The following is a 20,471-nucleotide window of genomic DNA, read 5'->3' as shown; positions in this document are numbered from 1 at the left end:
TGAGATTACCAAGTGCACTCTAATCGCCCCATTAAGTCAGGGGAAAATGGGACCCCCGATCCTATGATTGGCAGGTGGGGGGGACTCCAGTGATCAGACACTTATGCTGTGGGGATGTGTCAATCTTGGGGCCACCTCTTTAACTTTGTTTATGGCAGTTTGCCTTGTTATGAACCATGAGATGTCTAAGGATCTGCCAATATTGCCATTTTCCCAAGATTCCTGAAGACTCAGCATACCGGTTTGCTCACTAATTATGTTCTTCTTTGAGGAGGGGGCCACAAATGCCCTAAAAAGTGAATTAGCAAATTCAGCATAACACACTCACTTGTCTAAGATGGATCTTGTCGTACTAATATTTTGCCTCCCTTTACAGGTACGATCCCCCCACTCATAAAATCCATTGAGAGCAGCGAAGAGGGACTGTCAACCAACAAGGGGATAAAAATGCTGGTGACCATTTCCTGTATCCTGATTGGAGTCCTCCTTCTGTTTGCTTTATTGCTGATGGTCAGGCGTAGAAGACGAGAACAGAGACTGAAGAGGCTGAGAGGTATCAGACAACATTCAAAGAATATCTGTGTTATACAGTAGACTGCCTAGCTGTGCTCACAGACTTGTATTAGGTTCCCCCATTCAGGGGAGTGGGGTTGTAGTAATGTAGAACATGGATCCTCACAACTTCAGGATCTAACACAATGATACAAGGGTGGGAAATGTAAATATAAGAAAGATTGGAGGTTCTTTGCTCTGTTTATTGAAAGGAGGGAGTGAAAGGATGTACCATGCCGCATCTAGAGAAAATGGAGATTAATTTTATGGCCAGAAAGGTTACTGTTGGGTGGTAAATGCCAGGCTTGGCTTCCTGCCCATTATTTGTTATTAAGTGTCATCGAGTCAATTTCGACTCCCGGCAACCAGATGAATAATGTTTCTCCGGAATGTTCTCTCTTCTCTTCGAGTTTTCAGGGTTATAACAGAGTCTTCTTCTGCGGCCCATCTATCTTGATGTAACCTCTTCCTTCACTTTATCTATCTTTTCCAATAAGCGACTTCTTCTAATTATATATCTAAAGGTGTACAAGCCATAGATGAGGCCCAGACTTGGTTGGTTTGATCCCCTTGGGGTGGCAAGAACCTACTCCCCAATCTACAGGACCTGTATTAGTAGCAAACGAGTGGTTGAGGAATTGGCCCAAGGATTATTGAAGGGGAAGCAAATCCTAGACCCTTGGGAAAACCTGCCATCATAATTGACTGCCCAGGATGACCTTTCTTATGGGTATACTTCTCCTTGTATATAGGCAACTGCATAGGTCAAGGATGCATGTATTCCACATTAGAATCCACCACCCATTGTCTTCAAATGAAAATCTGCACTGGCATTCATACAGGTGCATAAAAACTTAAAGGGGTTGTGAACTAGGGGGCATATTTGGAGTTGGCAAACCCTCTCTCCTGGGCAGACTTGTGAAGGTAAGAATACTTGTACCTGTTTTCCAGCACTGGCTTCCAGTTTCTTCACTCTCCCACCTTGATTGCTCCACTGTACTCTCTGGATGTCAACTTCCTGTTTGACACTGCTGCAGCCAATCACTGGCTGCAGCATTGACCTACTCTGACCTTGCGTCACTTGACCATATTTCATGACGCATGGGAGCAGGTCACCTCTGCAACCGACGATTGGCTATGGAGACATCAAACATGAAGTTTACATACACGAAGTCCAGGGGAGCAGCCAAGACCATGGAGAGGTCTGCTCAGGAGGGAAGATTGCCAAAAAAAGCCCCCCAAAGGTGCACAACCCCTTTAAGTGAATTGTCACTTATTAAAATGGATTACTTGTGAAAACACACAGATTAGCTCGATTACATGCGTCTAATTCACAACTGTAGATGGTGTGAGAATCTGCAAAGCCACATTAAAACCTTTAGACCCGGTTCAAAGGTCTCTGACAAGAAAATCCCTGGCAGAAATCCAAGGTTGACCCTTGAATTTCAGACACGTATTCTCTTGCAAATCCACATTGGATTTTTCAGGCTGAGTCTGGACATTTGTATATCTCCAGAACATTTGGCTTAATTTGGTCTAGGTTTCCATTGGGTACTATCCATGGTAAAGTTTTCTTCTTGACCAAAGTTCAAAAGGGTAACTGAGAACATCCACAAAGAGCCACAGAGGATGTCACTGTCTGGATAGCATTCATGTTTGTCTTTATATATTACACGTGAAGATCTCTTCTATCCCTTTCTTCTGTCTTCTACCAAGTATCTACCAGTTCCAAGAAGGCCATTACTCCTTCTCATCACCAACCACTGGTACTCAGTCTAGTTATTAATCCCCGGCACCTGTGCCTTATCTAGCAGCCATGGTCTAAAGAGTGGTTCTTAACCTTTTTATGTCAAGTACCCCTTAGTGACAAAAAGGTCGAACTGAGTACCCACAAACTGAATGAGAACCAGTACAAGGGAGGCATTATTCCCACTCGGGTGCAGTACTCCTATTGAAGAGCACTAAAAAGGGGGTATTGGAGAGTCATTAATCATACTGGGGGCACTATGGGGGAATATTATGTCCAGGGAGAACTTTAGGGGAATTATGTATATTGTGAGGGCACTGCAGGGGTTAAGATGTTAAAAAGAAACAAATTAACGGCCATTAAAAACGGATAGACAGCAGGAAAATGGATGCACACACTGACGCAAAATGGCCATGAAAAACAGTGTGTTCGTTTTTCATGGCCATTTTTTTACTGTTTTGTAAATGCGGCCTATTCCCTTCCATGGCCTTTAAAAATATTTGGCAACTGTTGTGTTAATTGTAAGCGCCCAGTGTAGTAGAATGATGCGCCCCACGCAGAAACGCAGTTTGCTAAGCCCTATTGGTCCAGTCTCACACGTGATTTAGACACATTTTATTTCTGCCAGTAGGCACATTTGTCTAAAGTGTATGACCACCTTTTCACAGAATGTCATTTCTGGGTCCGATTTCCAAATTTTTCTTTACAGTGGCAAGTCATAGCAGACACGATAGCCTACTGTTAGAGCATATGCTCTGGTGTTCGATTCTTGTTCTTTTATGTTTTCTCTTTTGCCTCTTCCTCCTGCCAGTCACTTCAATAGCTACCCATTGCTCAGCAAATTTAGCTCAAAATATTGACAATGACATAAAAGGGGCCACAACCTGTCCTCTCTGTACATCTCTTACCTAATCTCCTGATACCACCCCACATGTAATCTCCAGTCCACAGCCTGTCCTCTCCATACATATCTGGCCTAATCTCCTGATACAGGTGTAGCAGGGTTAGCACTCAAGCTCTTAACTCAAATTTCTTAACTCATCTCGTTATCTTGAAACAAAAGCCATTGAAAAGCAATTGAAGGTGTTTGCCTAACACATTTAGTTTAGATAACATAATCATGAGTGTTAACTCTACTACATCCATACCTCCCCACAGGTAACCTCCAGTCCACAACATGTCCTCTCCGTACATCTCTGACCTAATCTGATACTTCCCCACGTGTAATCTCCAATACACAACCTGTCCTCTCTGTACATCTCTGACCTAATCTCTTGATACCTCTCCACATGTAATCTCCAGTCCAGACTCTGTCCTCTCCATACATTTCTGTCCTAATCTCCTGATACCTCCCCACATGTAATCTCCAGTCTACAACCTGTCCTCTCCATACATCTCTGACCTAATCTCCTGATACCTCTCCACATGTAATCTCTAGTCCACAACCTGTCCTCTTCGTACATCTCTGATCTTATCTCTAGTCCACAACCTGTGCCCTCCATACTCTCTGACCTAATCTCCTGATACCTCTCCACATGTAATCTCTAGTCCACAACCTGTCCTCTTCGTACATCTCTGATCTTATCTCTAGTCCACAACCTGTGCCCTCCATACTCTCTGACCTAATCTCCTGATACCTCCCGACATGTAATCTCCAGTCCACAACCTGTCCTCTTCGTACATCTCTGACCTAATATCTAGTCCACATGTAATCTCCAGTCTACAACCTGTCCCCTCCATACTCTCTGACCTAATCTCATGATACCTCCACACATGTAATCTCCAGTCCACAACCTGTCCCTCTCCGTACATCTCTGACCTAATCACCTGATACCTCTCCACATGTAATCTCCACTCCACAAACTGTCCTCTTCATACATCTCTGATCTAATCTCTAGTCCACAACCTGTCCCCTCCATACTCTCTGACCTAATCTCCTGATACGTCCCCACATGTAATCTCCAGTCCATAAACTGTCCTCTTCGTACATCTCTGACCTAATATCTAGTCCACATGTAATCTCCAGTCCACAACCTGTCCTCTCCATACATCTCTGACCTAATCTCCTGATACCTCTCCACATGTTATCTCCAGTCCACAACCTGTCCTCTTCGTACATCTCTGACCTAATCTCTAGTCCACAACCTGTCCCCTCCATACTCTCTGACCTAATCTCCTGATACGTCCCCACATGTAATCTCCAGCCCACAACCTGTCCTCTTCGTACATCTCTGACCTAATATCTAGTCCACATGTAATCTCCAGTCCACAACCTGTCCTCTCCATACATCTCTGACCTAATCTCCTGATACCTCTCCACATGTTATCTCCAGTCCACAACCTGTCCTCTTCGTACATCTCTGACCTAATCTCCAGTCCACAACCTGTCCCCTCCATACATATCTGACCTAATCTCCTGATACTTTCCCACATGTAATCTCTAAGGCTACTTTCACACTGGCGTTTCTGGGTCCGCTTGTGAGATCCGTTTCAGGGCTCTCACAAGCGGCCCAAAACAGATCAGTTTAGCCCCAGTGCTGTCTGAAACTGCGGCTCGGATGCGGACCCGAACAACGGTCGTGTGCATGAGGCCTAACAATGTAAGTCAATGGGGACGGATCAGTTTTCACTGACACAATATGGTGCAATTAAAAACGGATCCGCCTCCCATTGACTTTCAGTGTAAGTCGAAACGGATCCGTTTGCATTAACATTTTTTTGTTCATGGTAATGCAAACGGATCCGTTCTGAACGGATACAAGCGTTTGCATTATAGGTGCGGATCCGTCTGTGCAGATACCAGACGGATCCGCACCTAACGCAGGTGTGAAAGTAGCCTAATCCACAACCTGTCCTCTCCATACATCTGACCTAATCTCCTGATACCTCCCCACTAGAGATGAGCGAACTTGTGTTTTATGTTCGGCGTCTAAAGTCCGGCTTCCGGTTAGCGGAGAATCCCGATATGGATTCCGAATACCGTTGTGGTCCCTGGTAGTGGAATCAATAATGGCCGATTATTGATTCCGCTACCACGGACCACAACGGAAGTCGGAATCCATATCGGGAACCATATCGGGATTCTCCGCTAACCGGAAGCCGAACTTTAGACGCCGAACTTAAAACAGAAGTTCGCTCATCACTACTCCCCACATGTAATCTCCACCCCAAAACCTGTCCTCTCCATATGTACATCTTTGACCTAATCTCCTGATACCTCCCAATGTGTTTATCTTCCCAACCTCTGACTTTATAGAACCCAAAAATTACCAATTTAAGGGAGCCATAGAGTTAGACTGGCCTTACACATATCCGATTCCTGTTGCTCGTTTGACCTTCAGCTATCTCTTGCCACCCCCTTACACTTGCATGCTTGACTCGGCTTAGCATGCATGTTTTCTCAGTAGCAAGAGCGGAGAAATCTCTGGCCTTGGTTTGTCTTCCCAAGAAGAAAAGGATTGGGCATGTTGAAATCCAGCTGCATGATCTTTATTTCTTTCAGCTTCAGCTGTTGGAGGAGAGACTGGAGGCCCCATACAAATTAGATGGTTGGCTGGTTCTTCTGATCATGGTGGTTTGGGCTGATATTCCTCTAATGTGTATGACCAGCTTCAGAATAAGATATAATGATATTTTACCTACTTGCCAGTCACCATGCAGATGCCCAATTCTATAGAGGCCTGTTCCCAATAAAGTGAACTTTGCTTTTGTATTACCATCCTGTCCTTATGGGCCCTCACGGTATAAATTATCGTTTGGGTTTTCCTTAGTCTCTCTGCTTGGGTTGAGTTCTAGTCGAGATCACGAACCTCAAAAAGACTCTGAACCTCAAAAAGACTCTGGACCCTAACAACTGGAGACAGTTCTTTAGTTTTTTGTATACAGATGTTTCCCTCTTTAACTTTCATGTTGGATCAACTTATCCCAAGATAAGTGGCTCGAGACGACCAGCTTTGGGGAAAAAAAAGAAAGAAATGATTTGAAGATATTCAGTTGGGAGTTGTTTAGGCTATATGTGTCTATGTGTGACCACCTAGTGGTTGTGATGGGAGTTGCAGCTTGTAGTAGGTTTTGCCGGCATGTACTGACTTCGTATCATGCGGAATTCAGGGTGGACTCGTCTGTAGAAGGTTTATTTATTTGAGAGGTTAAACAGGGCAATTCTGCTGAAGACTACTTTCTTTCGGTCAAACGGACAGAATAGTATCGACCGCTTGCATCTTTTGCTGAGGATGACCATAATGCAGGATGTCTGAGCTCCACGCTCGCCAGTCCAATGTTACTTAGATTACTGAACATCCCACTGCATTGTGCTAAGCGCGAGGGATTTTAATAATGCAGCGTACAGTATAACGGTACAAAAGTGTCACCGTATCCCATCCTGAAGGAAACTGCTGGCAGAGAAGGAACTTTTCCCTTATCTCTATTGAGCTCTTCTCCCCCATATATTATTTACAGTCCTGTAAAATGAACCGACTGTGCCGCTCTTTTATCTCCTTCTCTCTCCAAGAGCTAATGGGCTCATTGGGCATGATCATTCTTTTAAATTGAATTATTTCCATGCTTCGTAACCTTGGCTATAAGTAGAAAGAAAAACGGTCCATGATCCAACTTTATAAAGGAGGAAAACTCGGCAAGTCACCGGAGGCAGAATCAGGGCGCAAATACAGTAGCGGAAAATGAGAAAAGAACAACTGGAAAACGATTGACAAAGTATAAACTGCTCATGGTGCTCAGTCAATGATCACACAACCAAGGAGGTGCCCCCTTTATTTTGGGTTCTACAGAAGGGTATATGTTGAGACAGGGTCTCATTGATGCTGGGTGGCATCTCCCCTAGCTGTGATACAGACGTCCATTCTGGCATGGTGGTGGTCATACAGAGGCTGGATATCCTCCTGTGGTTTGTCATTCCAAGCTCCTTCCTTATGGACCAGTGGTTCTGACAAGGTGGTTGTTGGCTGCTGCGCATGGGACATCTGTAGCCCCATCCAGTCCCAGACATCTTCAATGGGGGAGAGATCTGGTGATCGAGCTGGCCAGGGGAGCTGACGGGTACCCTGAAGAGCACGTTGTGCAGTGGGTGGCATTATCTTGTTGGAAAACCATGTCTCCTGAGTCAAAAAGGCAGTAGGACTGGTTCAAAAGGTTGGTCAGTGTTCCCTACAAGAATACCAGACAGGAACATCCATGGTAGCTATTAATATGACCCTGCCTCAACATATACCCTGCTGCACAACCCAAAATAAAGGGGCCACCGCCTTGGTTGTGTGATCATGGACCGAGCACCGGGTTATATTTTATCGTTCTTTTTGTATTTTCCGTATTGTAAAAATGGATAGAACTAAAGTTTGCAGGATAGATTAGATGCATAGATGATAGATCAATAGTTAGATGTTAGATAGATAAAAAATCTGACTAGACCATTGCCCAATATGCATAAACAGCAAACAGCCAGCACTCCAAAAATAAAAAGTGTTTATTCACCCATGTCGGTACGCAATGTTTCGGATCAGCTCTAGAGCCTTGCTGTTGATAGACAGATAGATAGAGTAGCAAAAAGGCAGCACTTTTTGCTACTTTGTGTATTGGGCAATAGTCTAGTCTTTTTAGGCATGCACCCTTTTTTGTTCAAGTTGGATGTAGTGCTGCCAGATTTTTGCTTTACATAGATGGATAGTGTGGGGATTTGCTCCGGTAGACAGGGCAAGCGGACGCAGTACAAAGGCAAAAACCAGTTGGTAAAGCAAAACTTCAGTGTTTATTCACACATAAGGCGAAAACAAAATAACAGTTCGCAGTCTTGGTGTAAGTTGACACAATGGAAAGTCCAAAAACAAAACAATCACCTTGTTAGCAGTTTTTTCACCAGCGGTCCACAACAGACTTTAAGGGGCCTGTTTCCCAGCAGGTGTCTCTCAGCCCTCCAGCATGGCACAAAGCCTCAGACTGACTGCGCTCCCCTGTCAGAGAGGAGTAATCCACACCACCTGACAGTGCTGACTGCTTTTGAACCTGCCAAGACCTGGCCTGGAACGTGGGGAGCAGCCACCCACCCAGCACTTTGGCTACTCCCAGTAAAAGCCGTCCTGGATCAGCTTTACAGCCATACTAAACAGCTGAAGTGTCAGACTGCAATATGCAATACTGACACTTGAGAGAAACCGGCTCTTACCTCACCGAGGCCAGGAACCTCGGTGACACATACCGACCACCAATGACGGCCCCTTGTTCCTTCCTACAATAGATATTAGATAGATATTAGATAGTTATATTTCAACGGGGCTGCAAAAGATGGGGGTAGTACACCGTGTGCTGTCTGCATCCATAGTTCCTTTTGTGGCCCCGCAAAAAAGATAGAGCATGTCCTTTTCTTGTCCACAATCGCGGACAGTAATAGGCATTTCTAGCATAGGGCCAGCCATGTGCCTGTGTCCGTGTTCTGTGGATCTGCAATTTGCGGACTGCAAAACACTTACGATCGTGTGAATGTATCCTTACTTGTCTTATTGACCATGTGAGGTCATGATGTGGTTACATAACCATGGGAGCACAAGCTTCTTCGTTACGCACACCTCAAGTAGTCAGATGGTGTACCGTGTAGTCATCGGACGGGGTGCTGGCTAGTTGCTATTGATTTTGGTTTGTGTCCCAAAGGTTAAGCGCAGTTTCCAAAAACTCATTCAATCAAAACCTCCGCTTCCTAGAGATGAGGTGTGGACATGAGTGAATAATAAAAAAAAATTAAGATTGTTTGATCTGATGTATTTTTTATTTTTTTTCTATTCCAGATGCGAAAAGTTTGGCTGAAATGCTCATGAGGTAAGCAGATCTCGCTCACTTATGTCCTGTTTCACGGTTTTCAGACAGAGAGGGCGATGAGAGTAATCACATTGATTAGGGTTTCTATACTTGACCTTTGCATCTTTGTTCGCACTGAACGCAATAATTGGCCTATATGTGTCAAAATGATTACCTTTGGCCCGGATTTATTTTTTTGACACCACTCGCGATTGCTTTAATAACAGATTGATGGGCTGAATTTCTCCTCAAGCAAGCTGATTCATGGAAATTGGCTGAAAAACACCAATGGAGGGAAATTTTTAAAGAACCCCCCTTTAAAAAAAAAAAAAAGAGGCTTTCGGAAGGTATTGATCCTTCAGCTGGTAGGAAGCAATGCTTTCTGGGACAATATGCAAAAGAGTTCTTGAAGAACCGTCTCCAGTGACACCTCGAGGCAGCAACGTCCAACTGTAGTTTTCTTCCTTCTACTCAACTCTGATGAACACACTTAATGGAAATCCCTTTAAGTTCCCTTTAATCAACTTAAGTTCGAAAATTGGATTATTCATCCCTGTGGCTGTGACCTAGCTGCTAATATCTGTCAGGGAGGTCAGGTCATCACTCATTGCTATAGTTGCCACCTTCTTAATGTATTGCAGTAGTTCTGGGTGGGTTCGGTTGACATGCCTCAAATAGAGGAACGCAAATTTTATATTTGATGACTGTGCCAAGCATGATGGGATTATTTAGAAGGAGGAGATGTTCTTGGCTGCTTTTCTTCAGTGCTAAAGGTTATAAAGATGAAGATTAAAGGTGAAATCCATGGGGTGTGTGATGGGCCAATGGTTGCCAAAGATGGGCGCATGTCATAGGAGGACAGTTTGAGAGACTTCTGATGTCCTCAGAGCTCTTATATTCAGTAAATGGTCCCTAGAAATGGGTCCATCCCCAATATTTGAGTCACCTTGACTCAACTTTCAAGGCAATAATTGCCACTCTGCTGCTCCAGGTTGATTGCCAAGCTGAGATGATAATCAGAAACTTTGTGATCCAAGAAGAGCACATCTTTTGGGGGTGGATGGAGAAGTCAGATTTTTAGCTGCAGATCTAGTATCTACCTTCTCTTGGTCACACAGCAATAGACAGAAAGAAGGGATTTCAATGTCCTTCCACTCTTCTTGGCTTCTTGCAGCTTTGTTCCGGAGAGATGTAGACGTTCCATCACATTCTTAAGGCCCCCTATACACATTACACTATTGTTGGCCGAACTGGCAGTTAGAGGACTAGCCCCAGATCTGTGTATGCGTAGTTCCCAATCCTCCCCTGATAAATGTTGTAGTAGAGAAGGGTCAGGTGAACTGAATTGCAATCCTTTTTTTTGTCTCAGGAGATCCACCAGAGGTGTCTGGTAGGTACATCCTCTCCATTGAAAAATACAGCCAAACGGAGCATGCATGTGTACGGGGAGAGAGCTGTCAATCGAATGAGCATTCTGTCATTAGCTGTTGAAGTTTGAATCAACCCTGATCGAAGCCAGGAGGGGACTTCGGACCCTTAATAATAATTATCCGTAAATGTATCAGCGCTTGGACCACCATTAAAGGGAGTCTGTCAGCAGGAAATTCACTGCTAAACCGGGCACTGTGCCTTGTAGGGCTTGCATAGCTGAACGTAATGATACCTTTCACTCGGTGATCCAGTGAGCAGTCAAGTGCACTGAGGGTGGGCCCAAGTCGCTCTGTGCTCCCTGGCTCCTCCTACTTCATCTGCCAGCTCCTCCCTCTCCCTCATTGACTGGGCCAGACGAGATGACCATGCAGGAAACATGCTCTGCCAATGAGGAAGGAGACGGAGGGGCTGGCAGAAGAAGCTGGAGGAGTATGGGTGCACAGAGTGGCTTTGGTCCACCCTTGGTGCACTTAACTGCTCATTTGCATATGGATTAAAAGTTCTTTTCTCCAGAAAGTGAAAGGTATCATTACACTCAGCTGAGCCAGGTTTATCAGTAAATTCCTTACGGACAGGCTCCCTTTATTGAATGAAATTTTCAATGAAATTTGGGAGCAAATTTTTATCAACTTTTTACAATTTTATTTACAATTTTTTAACTTATACTGTACGTGGTAAAAGCAATCTGCTGATATGTGGAAACCATAGACAAGCAGGTGAGGTTGAAATACCTAAATTATGTTTTTACCGATTCCCTAAACAGCTTCTGTTTGAATTTGCCCTGATACATTGTAGCAACCTCTCAGGACTATAAGGCCCCTTTCACACGAGCGAGTATTCCGCGCGTGAAGTGAACGCATTGCACCCGCACTGAATCCTGACCCATTCATTTCTATGGGGCTGTTCACACGAGCGGTGATTTTCACGCATCACTTGTGCGTTGCGTGAAAATCGCAGCATGCTCCTCTTTGTGCGTTTTTCACGCAACGCAAGCCCCAAGTGAATGGGGTTTGCGTGAAAATCACAAGCATCCGCAAGCAAGTGCGGATGCGGTGCGATTTTCACGCACGGTTGCTAGGAGACGATCGGGATGGAGACCCGATCATTATTATTTTCCCTTATTACATGGTTATAAGAGAAAATAAAAGCATTCTGAATACAGAATGCATAGTACAATAGCGCTGGAGGGGTTAAAAAATAAATAAATAATAATTTAACTCACCTTAATCCACTTTCTCGCGCTGCCCGGCATCTCCTTCTGTCTTGATCTTAGCTCTGTGTAGCAACAAGGACCTTTGGTGATGTCACAGTCATCACATGATCCATCACATGATCTTTTACCATGGTGATGGATCATGTGATGACCGGAGTGATGTCACCACAGGTCCTGTTGCTACAAAAAGCTAAGATGAAGACAGAAGGAGATGCCAGCTATGCGAGCAAGTGGACTAAGGGGAGTTCAAATATTATTTATTTATTTTTAACCCCTCCAGCACTATTTTACTATGCCTTCTGTATTTAGAATGCTATTATTTTACCTTATAACCATGTTAGAAGGGAAAATAATACAATCTACAGAACACCGATCCCAAGCCCGAACTTCTGTGAAGAAGTTCGGGTTTGGGTACCAAACATGCGCGATTTTTCTCACGCACGTGCAAAACGCATTACAGTGTTTTGCACTCGCGCTGAAAAATCGCGGGTGTTCCCGCAACGCACCCGCACATTTTCCCGCAACGCCCATCTGAAAGAGGCCTAAGGCTTTTTGCTGACAGGGGGATTGTCTGGACGGGATACAGTTGTAACAGACAATGCTGTTAGAGGTCAGTGAGCCGGTAGGAACCAGTCTTCACGTAGCGGCACCTAGTGGTGGCTGCAAAATCTATATATTTAAAGAAAAGAAAAACTACCATAACTTTGCATCAGTATTTGCCAAGTTACTGACTGTACGGCGCGGAGGGTTAAATGTCTGTGGGCTGTGCGCCGAACATCTCCCGAACGTCAGACTCTTGTAAACAAGACCAAGCAAAATGTATTTTTTTGGTTTTATGACCCACTTGTATGTTATTATTTGTGCTCCTTGTGACGGCAGGAGGCAGGCAGCCAGGAGCTCATTAAACAGACGTCTAAGTGGCGGTAGAATCCACCGTACGCTTGATGTCTGCCGTCTGTACACATCCATTAGAGTCTATGACATATCCATAAGGAGTCATTTATTGGTATTATTTTTGACACACTTGCGTCATCTTTCTTCTGGTCACAGACGGATATGTCATTTCTGGTGTTTTTAGGGCCTTCGTTTGTACCTATTCAGCTTTTTCTTCTCTTTTTGTGTTTTCAGTAAGAATACTCGGACGTCGGACACGCTGAACAAGCAGCAGACCCTGAGAATGCACATAGATATCCCCCGAGCTCAGCTCCTTATAGAAGAGCGGGACACCATGGAAACTATAGGTGCGTGCGTTCTGGGCCAAGCCCGTGAGTGCCGACAGTCTGAGGTTTTGGCACAGGTTATCAATGGGATGGCACTGACTTGACATACAAGGCCCCTAGGCCAAACATCTTCGTGAGACGTAACAAGTGGGAAGTAATACTGCCAAAATAATGGAGTTTATACGAAAAGAACATCCTGCCATTGACAAACACATTTAGTAACACTGCCATATGATTTCCACATAATACCGCCATATAGCAGTATTATACAGTGCACTTAAAGGGGTCGTATCGGCCACCAATGTCAGATAGCTGCGGGTCCCACATCTAGGACCCGCTCCTATCTCCAGAACAGGACCCCCCGGAATGAGCGGAGAGCAGCCGTGCATGTATGGCCGCCCTTCATTCATTTCTATGGGAGTTCTGAAAATAGCCGCACGAGAATGGAGCGGTCGGTGGCTGTTCTTGTGCGGTGCACACTCCATTCATTTCTATGGGACCTCTGAAAATAGCCGATCATGCTCGCTTGACTATTTTCGGAACTCCTGTAGAAATCAAGGGAGAGAGCGTAGCACATGTTCCGTTCTGTAAATAGATGTGGGTCCCAGAGGTGGGACCCGCGGCTATCTGATGTTGGTGGTGTATCCTAGCAGTATGCCACCTATATCTCAGATAAGACAACCCCTTTAATACTACCATAGAGCATCTACATAATAGTGCTATGCAGTACACATAATACCACTACATTTGTGCCATACAGTGCATGTAATGCTGCCACACATTATCCATGTAATGGTACTATACAGTACACCTAATAGCAGTGCCTACATACTACTACCACACAGTACACATACCAATTTTTATACAGTACACTTAATAGTGCCAACAGTGCCTGCATAATAGTACTACACTATACGCATAATATCACCATACAGTGGTGCCAAACAGTACACAATACCAACATACTCTTCCCACATAATACTACCATACTGTACACTTAAAGCTTTGTTCACACTTGCATTGTGACTTTCTGTTCATAGTGGAAACCACACCAATCCTACATATGATGGAACCAGCACTGACCAGTAACTCACTGACAAATAATAGTACCATACGACATACAGATAATAGTACCGCACACTACATATAATACTGTACGATCATACAACACTAGTGTAATACTACCATACATTATCTCCCACAACAGTGCGGTACAGCACACACATAATACTACCATACAGTACATATAATACTGTTCCATCATAGAAGGCCAGCACAATACCGCCATACAGTATTACCCATGTAGTGAACACATAACAGTGCTGTGCAGCATATACATAATCGGAGCATACAGTACATATAATGCTGTTCTACCATACAATGCCAACATACTACTACCATACAGTATCTCCCACATAGTGATCACATAACGGTGCTGTACAACATACAGATAATAGTACCGCACACTACATATAATACTGTACGATCTTACAGAGCCTGCTCAATACTACCATACAGTGGACACATAAGTGTTGTACAGCATGCACATAGTAGTACCATACAGTGCATATACTGTTATATCCCCTACACATGGTTTGCCATAAAATGTGCCATACAATGAATCCATACCAGTCCTACATAATACCTACAGTAAGTAGTACTGCCACAGTAACATTAGCTCGAGACGACCTACCAGCCGTCCTATAATCCAGCCTTGGTCACCTAATCGCTCCGCACCCCTTAGGTTAGCCGACCGCTGGCACAGTTGCTGTTATTGCTGTTCGCCACCCAGCTTTCCTTGGATCTGATAGACACATCTGCTAAATGATTCAGTTACACATAAGAAACACTGCAGAACCAAACTGAATTCTACAAAAGCCGCTTGATGCGCTGGTGATGCTCGCCACGTTGGTTTTCACCCAGCTTTCCCAGTGCCGGATAGAAGCTGGTGATCTATTCATTTAGAGGAATTGTCCTTTATGACATTTCTTCGACCTGTCCCTATGAACTGGGACCTGCTGAGCTATTCCCACACAGCACTGTGCTTCCTGCGCCAAAAAAGCACGTAAGAGGATTATCCGCTAATACGTAATAAAGGTGATCTATCGCCATGGTAACATTTGTTTTGGAAACAGACTTTGCAGACCGCTCACAGGGCGCAAATATTAATGATGAATTAGGCACACGGGGCTTTAGGGCGACACGCCAGGAACCGCAGATCAGAGAGACGACTGCTTAATGCAGCGCGGCAGACCCGGCCCGTCTGTAACCCCGCTCACCCCCTACTTCTAGTGCGGGAGGTGTCCACTGGGACTGGCAAGACATGCTGGGATGTGTAGTCCCCGCACAGGTAGAGAGAATTGCAAGTTGCAAACCACTATTGTAGTCTAGCGACTCCCGTTTGAGGTGCACAGCTCATAGGCAGACTCATGTGTCTCCAGGGTTACAGACTGCAAATATGGTCATGTCTGATGCTTCAGTCGCTACCTTGTAGTCGCCATCTCTTCTTGCAACTGTAACCAACTGCAAGGGGGAGACAATGGTCTGGATCTGAGAATCCACACCGGGCAACTGGTCGGGGCAGACGCTTGTGCCAGAAACTATACAGTGGACACAGCCGACCATCCGCTTGGGGGGGCTGCCTGAGCCGTCAGATCGGAGGGGGTCAGACACTTACTGATCTGATATCGATGACCTAGGATCAATATCTAGGGCCCAGAAAAAAAAACCTTTAACTACTCCATTAGGGTGTTTTTAGGTTACAGAGGGGCTTTCTCATTCGAAACCTCTATTAAAGGGCATCTGTCAGCAGTTTTGTACCTATGACACTGGCTGACCTGTTCCATGTGCGCTTGGCAGCTAAAGGCATCTGTGTTGGTCCCATGTTCCTTTGTGCCCGCATTGCTAAGAAAAAAGTTTTACTTTATGCAAATGAGCCCCTAGGAGCAACGGGGGCGTTGCCATTACACCTAGAGGCTCTGCTCTCTCTGTAGCTGCCGCAACCTCTGCATTGTGATTGACCGGACCAGGTGTGATGACATATACACTGCCTGAACCTGTCAATCAAAGTGGAGAGGACGTGGCAGCTGCAGAGAGAGCAGAGCCTCTAGGTGTAATGGCAACGCCCCTGTTGCTCCTAGAGGCTCATTTGCATATAGTAAAAATTCAATTTTGAAAAGGACTGTTCAGACACCGTATCAGGTCCGGCTTCCTCAGCCAATCGCCCAGCAGCCTTCAGGCTGTGACAAAATGAGCACCTTTGGGGGATTGTGGCCCAGAAGTCCTCCTGACTCTGCCCGTGCGATCCTATCTCAGTAGGCGTCGCTGGGTCCCCCAAACTTTAGGCTTTCCAAGCCTTGTGGCCCCTCAGCCCTCCTTGGCTGAGGCCACACAGAGCCTCACAGGCTCCCCTCTCACTCCCAGGCCTCCTCAGACCTCCTTGGCTGAGGCCACACAGAGCCTCACAGGCTCCCCTCTCACTCCCAGGCCTCCTCAGCCCTCCTTGACTGAGGTCACACAGAGCCTCACAGGCTCCCCTCTCACTCCCAGGCCTCCTCAGCCCTCCTTGACTGAGGTCACACAGAGCCTCACAGGCTCCCCTCTCACTCCCAGGCCTCCTCAGCCCTCCTCGGCTGAGGCCACACAGAGCCTCACAGGCTCCCCTCTCACTCCCAGGCCTCCTCGGCCCTCCTTGGCTAAGGCCACACAGAGCCTCACAGTATCCCCTCTCACTCCCAGGCCGCCTCGGCCCTCCTTGGCTGAGGCCACACAGAGCCTCACAGGATCCCCTCTCACTCCCAGGCCTCCTCAGCCCTCCTCGGCTGAGGCCACACAGAGCCTCACAGTATCCCCTCTCACTCCCAGGCCTCCTCGGCCCTCCTTGGCTGAGGCCACACAGAGCCTCACAGGCTCCCCTCTCACTCCCAGGCCGCCTCGGCCCTCCTTGGCTGAGGCCACACAGAGCCTCACAGGCTCCCCTTTCACTCCCAGGCCTCCTCAGCCCTCATTGGCTGAGGCCACACAGAGCCTCACAGGCTCCCCTCACTCCCAGGCCTCCTCAGCCCTCCTTGGCTGAGGCCACACAGATCCTCACAGGCTCCCCTCTCACTCCCAGGCCTCCTCAGCCCTCCTTGGCTAGGGCCACACAGAGCCTCACAGGATCCCCTCTCACTCCCAGGCCTCCTCAGCCCTCCTTGACTGAGGTCACACAGAGCCTCACAGGATCCCCTCTCACTCCCAGGCCTTCTCAGCCCTCCTTGACTGAGGTCACACAGAGCCTCACAGGCTCCCCTCTCACTCCCAGGCCTCCTCAGCCCTCCTCGGCTGAGGCCACACAGAGCCTCACAGGCTCCCCTCTCACTCCCAGGCCTCCTCGGCCCTCCTCGGCTGAGGCCACACAGAGCCTCACAGGCTCCCCTCTCACTCCCAGGCCTCCTCAGACCTCCTTGGCTGAGGCCACACAGAGCCTCACAGGATACCCTCTCACTCCCAGGCCTCCTCAGCCCTCCTTGGCTGAGGCCACACAAGCCTCACAGGCTCCCCTCTCACTCCCAGGCCTCCTCAGACCTCCTTGGCTGAGGCCACACAGAGCCTCACAGGATCCCCTCTCACTCCCAGGCCTCCTCAGCCCTCCTTGGCTGAGGCCACACAAGCCTCACAGGCTCCCCTCTCACTCCCAGGCCTCCTCAGACCTCCTTGGCTGAGGCCACACAGAGCCTCACAGGCTCCCCTCTCACTCCCAGGCCTCCTCAGCCCTCCTTGGCTGAGGCCACACAGAGCCTCACAGGATCCCCTCTCACTCCCAGGCCGCCTCAGCCCTCCTTGGCTGAGGCCACACAGAGCCTCACAGGATCCCCTCTCACTCCCAGGTCTCCTCAGCCTTCCTTGGCTGAGGCCACACAGAGCCTCGCAGGATCCCCTCACTCCCAGGCCGCCTCAGCCCTCCTTGGCTGAGGCCACACAGAGCCTCACAGGCTCCCCTCTCACTCCCAGGCCGCCTCGGCCCTCCTTGGCTGAGGCAACACAGAGCCTCACAGGCTCCCCTCTCACTCCCAGGTCTCCTCAGCCCTCCTTGGCTGAGGCCACACAGAGCCTCACAGGATCCCCTCTCACTCCCAGGCCTCCTCAGCCCTCCTCGGCTGAGGCCACACAGAGCCTCACAGGCTCCCCTCTCACTCCCAGGCCTCCTCGGCCCTCCTTGGCTGAGGCCACACAGAGCCTCACAGTATCCCCTCTCACTCCCAGGCCTCCTCAGCCCTCCTTGGCTAGGGCCACACAGAGCCTCACAGGATCCCCTCTCACTCCCAGGCCGCCTCGGCCCTCCTTGGCTGAGGCCACACAGAGCCTTACAGGCTCCCCTCTCACTCCCAGGCCGCCTCGGCCCTTCTTGGCTGAGGCCACACAGAGCCTCGCAGGCTCCCCTCTCACTCCCAGGCCTCCTCAGCCCTCCTTGGCTGAGGCCACACGGAGCCTCACAGGCTCCCCTCTCACTCCCAGGCCTCCTCAGCCCTTCTTTGGCTGAGGCCACACGGAGCCTCACAGGCTCCCCTCTCACTCCCAGGCCTCCTCGGCCCTCCTTGGCTGAGGCCACACAGAGCCTCATAGGATCCCCTCTCACTCCCAGGCCTCCTCGGCCCTCCTTGGCTGAGGCCACACAGAGCCTCACAGGCTCCCCTCTCACTCCCAGGCCTCCTCAGACCTCCTTGGCTGAGGCCACACAGAGCCTCACAGGCTCCCCTCTCACTCCCAGGCCTCCTCAGCCCTCCTTGACTGAGGTCACACAGAGCCTCACAGGCTCCCCTCTCACTCCCAGGCCTCCTCAGCCCTCCTTGACTGAGGTCACACAGAGCCTCACAGGCTCCCCTCTCACTCCCAGGCCTCCTCAGCCCTCCTCGGCTGAGGCCACACAGAGCCTCACAGGCTCCCCTCTCACTCCCAGGCCTCCTCGGCCCTCCTTGGCTAAGGCCACACAGAGCCTCACAGTATCCCCTCTCACTCCCAGGCCGCCTCGGCCCTCCTTGGCTGAGGCCACACAGAGCCTCACAGGATCCCCTCTCACTCCCAGGCCTCCTCAGCCCTCCTCGGCTGAGGCCACACAGAGCCTCACAGTATCCCCTCTCACTCCCAGGCCTCCTCGGCCCTCCTTGGCTGAGGCCACACAGAGCCTTACAGGCTCCCCTCTCACTCCCAGGCCGCCTCGGCCCTCCTTGGCTGAGGCCACACAGAGCCTCACAGGCTCCCCTTTCACTCCCAGGCCTCCTCAGCCCTCATTGGCTGAGGCCACACAGAGCCTCACAGGCTCCCCTCACTCCCAGGCCTCCTCAGCCCTCCTTGGCTGAGGCCACACAGATCCTCACAGGCTCCCCTCTCACTCCCAGGCCTCCTCAGCCCTCCTTGGCTAGGGCCACACAGAGCCTCACAGGATCCCCTCTCACTCCCAGGCCTCCTCAGCCCTCCTTGACTGAGGTCACACAGAGCCTCACAGGATCCCCTCTCACTCCCAGGCCTTCTCAGCCCTCCTTGACTGAGGTCACACAGAGCCTCACAGGCTCCCCTCTCACTCCCAGGCCTCCTCAGCCCTCCTCGGCTGAGGCCACACAGAGCCTCACAGGCTCCCCTCTCACTCCCAGGCCTCCTCGGCCCTCCTCGGCTGAGGCCACACAGAGCCTCACAGGCTCCCCTCTCACTCCCAGGCCTCCTCAGACCTCCTTGGCTGAGGCCACACAGAGCCTCACAGGATACCCTCTCACTCCCAGGCCTCCTCAGCCCTCCTTGGCTGAGGCCACACAAGCCTCACAGGCTCCCCTCTCACTCCCAGGCCTCCTCAGACCTCCTTGGCTGAGGCCACACAGAGCCTCACAGGATCCCCTCTCACTCCCAGGCCTCCTCAGCCCTCCTTGGCTGAGGCCACACAAGCCTCACAGGCTCCCCTCTCACTCCCAGGCCTCCTCAGACCTCCTTGGCTGAGGCCACACAGAGCCTCACAGGCTCCCCTCTCACTCCCAGGCCTCCTCAGCCCTCCTTGGCTGAGGCCACACAGAGCCTCACAGGATCCCCTCTCACTCCCAGGCCGCCTCAGCCCTCCTTGGCTGAGGCCACACAGAGCCTCACAGGATCCCCTCTCACTCCCAGGTCTCCTCAGCCTTCCTTGGCTGAGGCCACACAGAGCCTCGCAGGATCCCCTCACTCCCAGGCCGCCTCAGCCCTCCTTGGCTGAGGCCACACAGAGCCTCACAGGCTCCCCTCTCACTCCCAGGCCGCCTCGGCCCTCCTTGGCTGAGGCAACACAGAGCCTCACAGGCTCCCCTCTCACTCCCAGGTCTCCTCAGCCCTCCTTGGCTGAGGCCACACAGAGCCTCACAGGATCCCCTCTCACTCCCAGGCCTCCTCAGCCCTCCTCGGCTGAGGCCACACAGAGCCTCACAGGCTCCCCTCTCACTCCCAGGCCTCCTCGGCCCTCCTTGGCTGAGGCCACACAGAGCCTCACAGTATCCCCTCTCACTCCCAG

General features: G+C 49.2%; 1 protein-coding gene across 1 annotated transcript in view; it reads left to right on the top strand.

Moving 5' to 3' along the window:
- Nucleotides 1-20,471, top strand: part of LOC122932841 (Down syndrome cell adhesion molecule homolog) — a 406,234-nt gene that overhangs the window by 336,255 nt on the left and 49,508 nt on the right. Inside the window, 3 exon segments of the mRNA XM_044287480.1 lie at nt 377-553; nt 9,091-9,121; nt 12,873-12,985. Coding sequence (XP_044143415.1) covers nt 377-553; nt 9,091-9,121; nt 12,873-12,985 — 321 coding nt within the window.

This window comes from Bufo gargarizans, chromosome 3, assembly GCF_014858855.1.
Source record: "Bufo gargarizans isolate SCDJY-AF-19 chromosome 3, ASM1485885v1, whole genome shotgun sequence".
NCBI classification, from domain to species: domain Eukaryota; kingdom Metazoa; phylum Chordata; class Amphibia; order Anura; family Bufonidae; genus Bufo; species Bufo gargarizans.
Note: the sequence above shows the minus strand (reverse complement) of the source record. Positions and strands in the feature narration are given on the sequence as shown.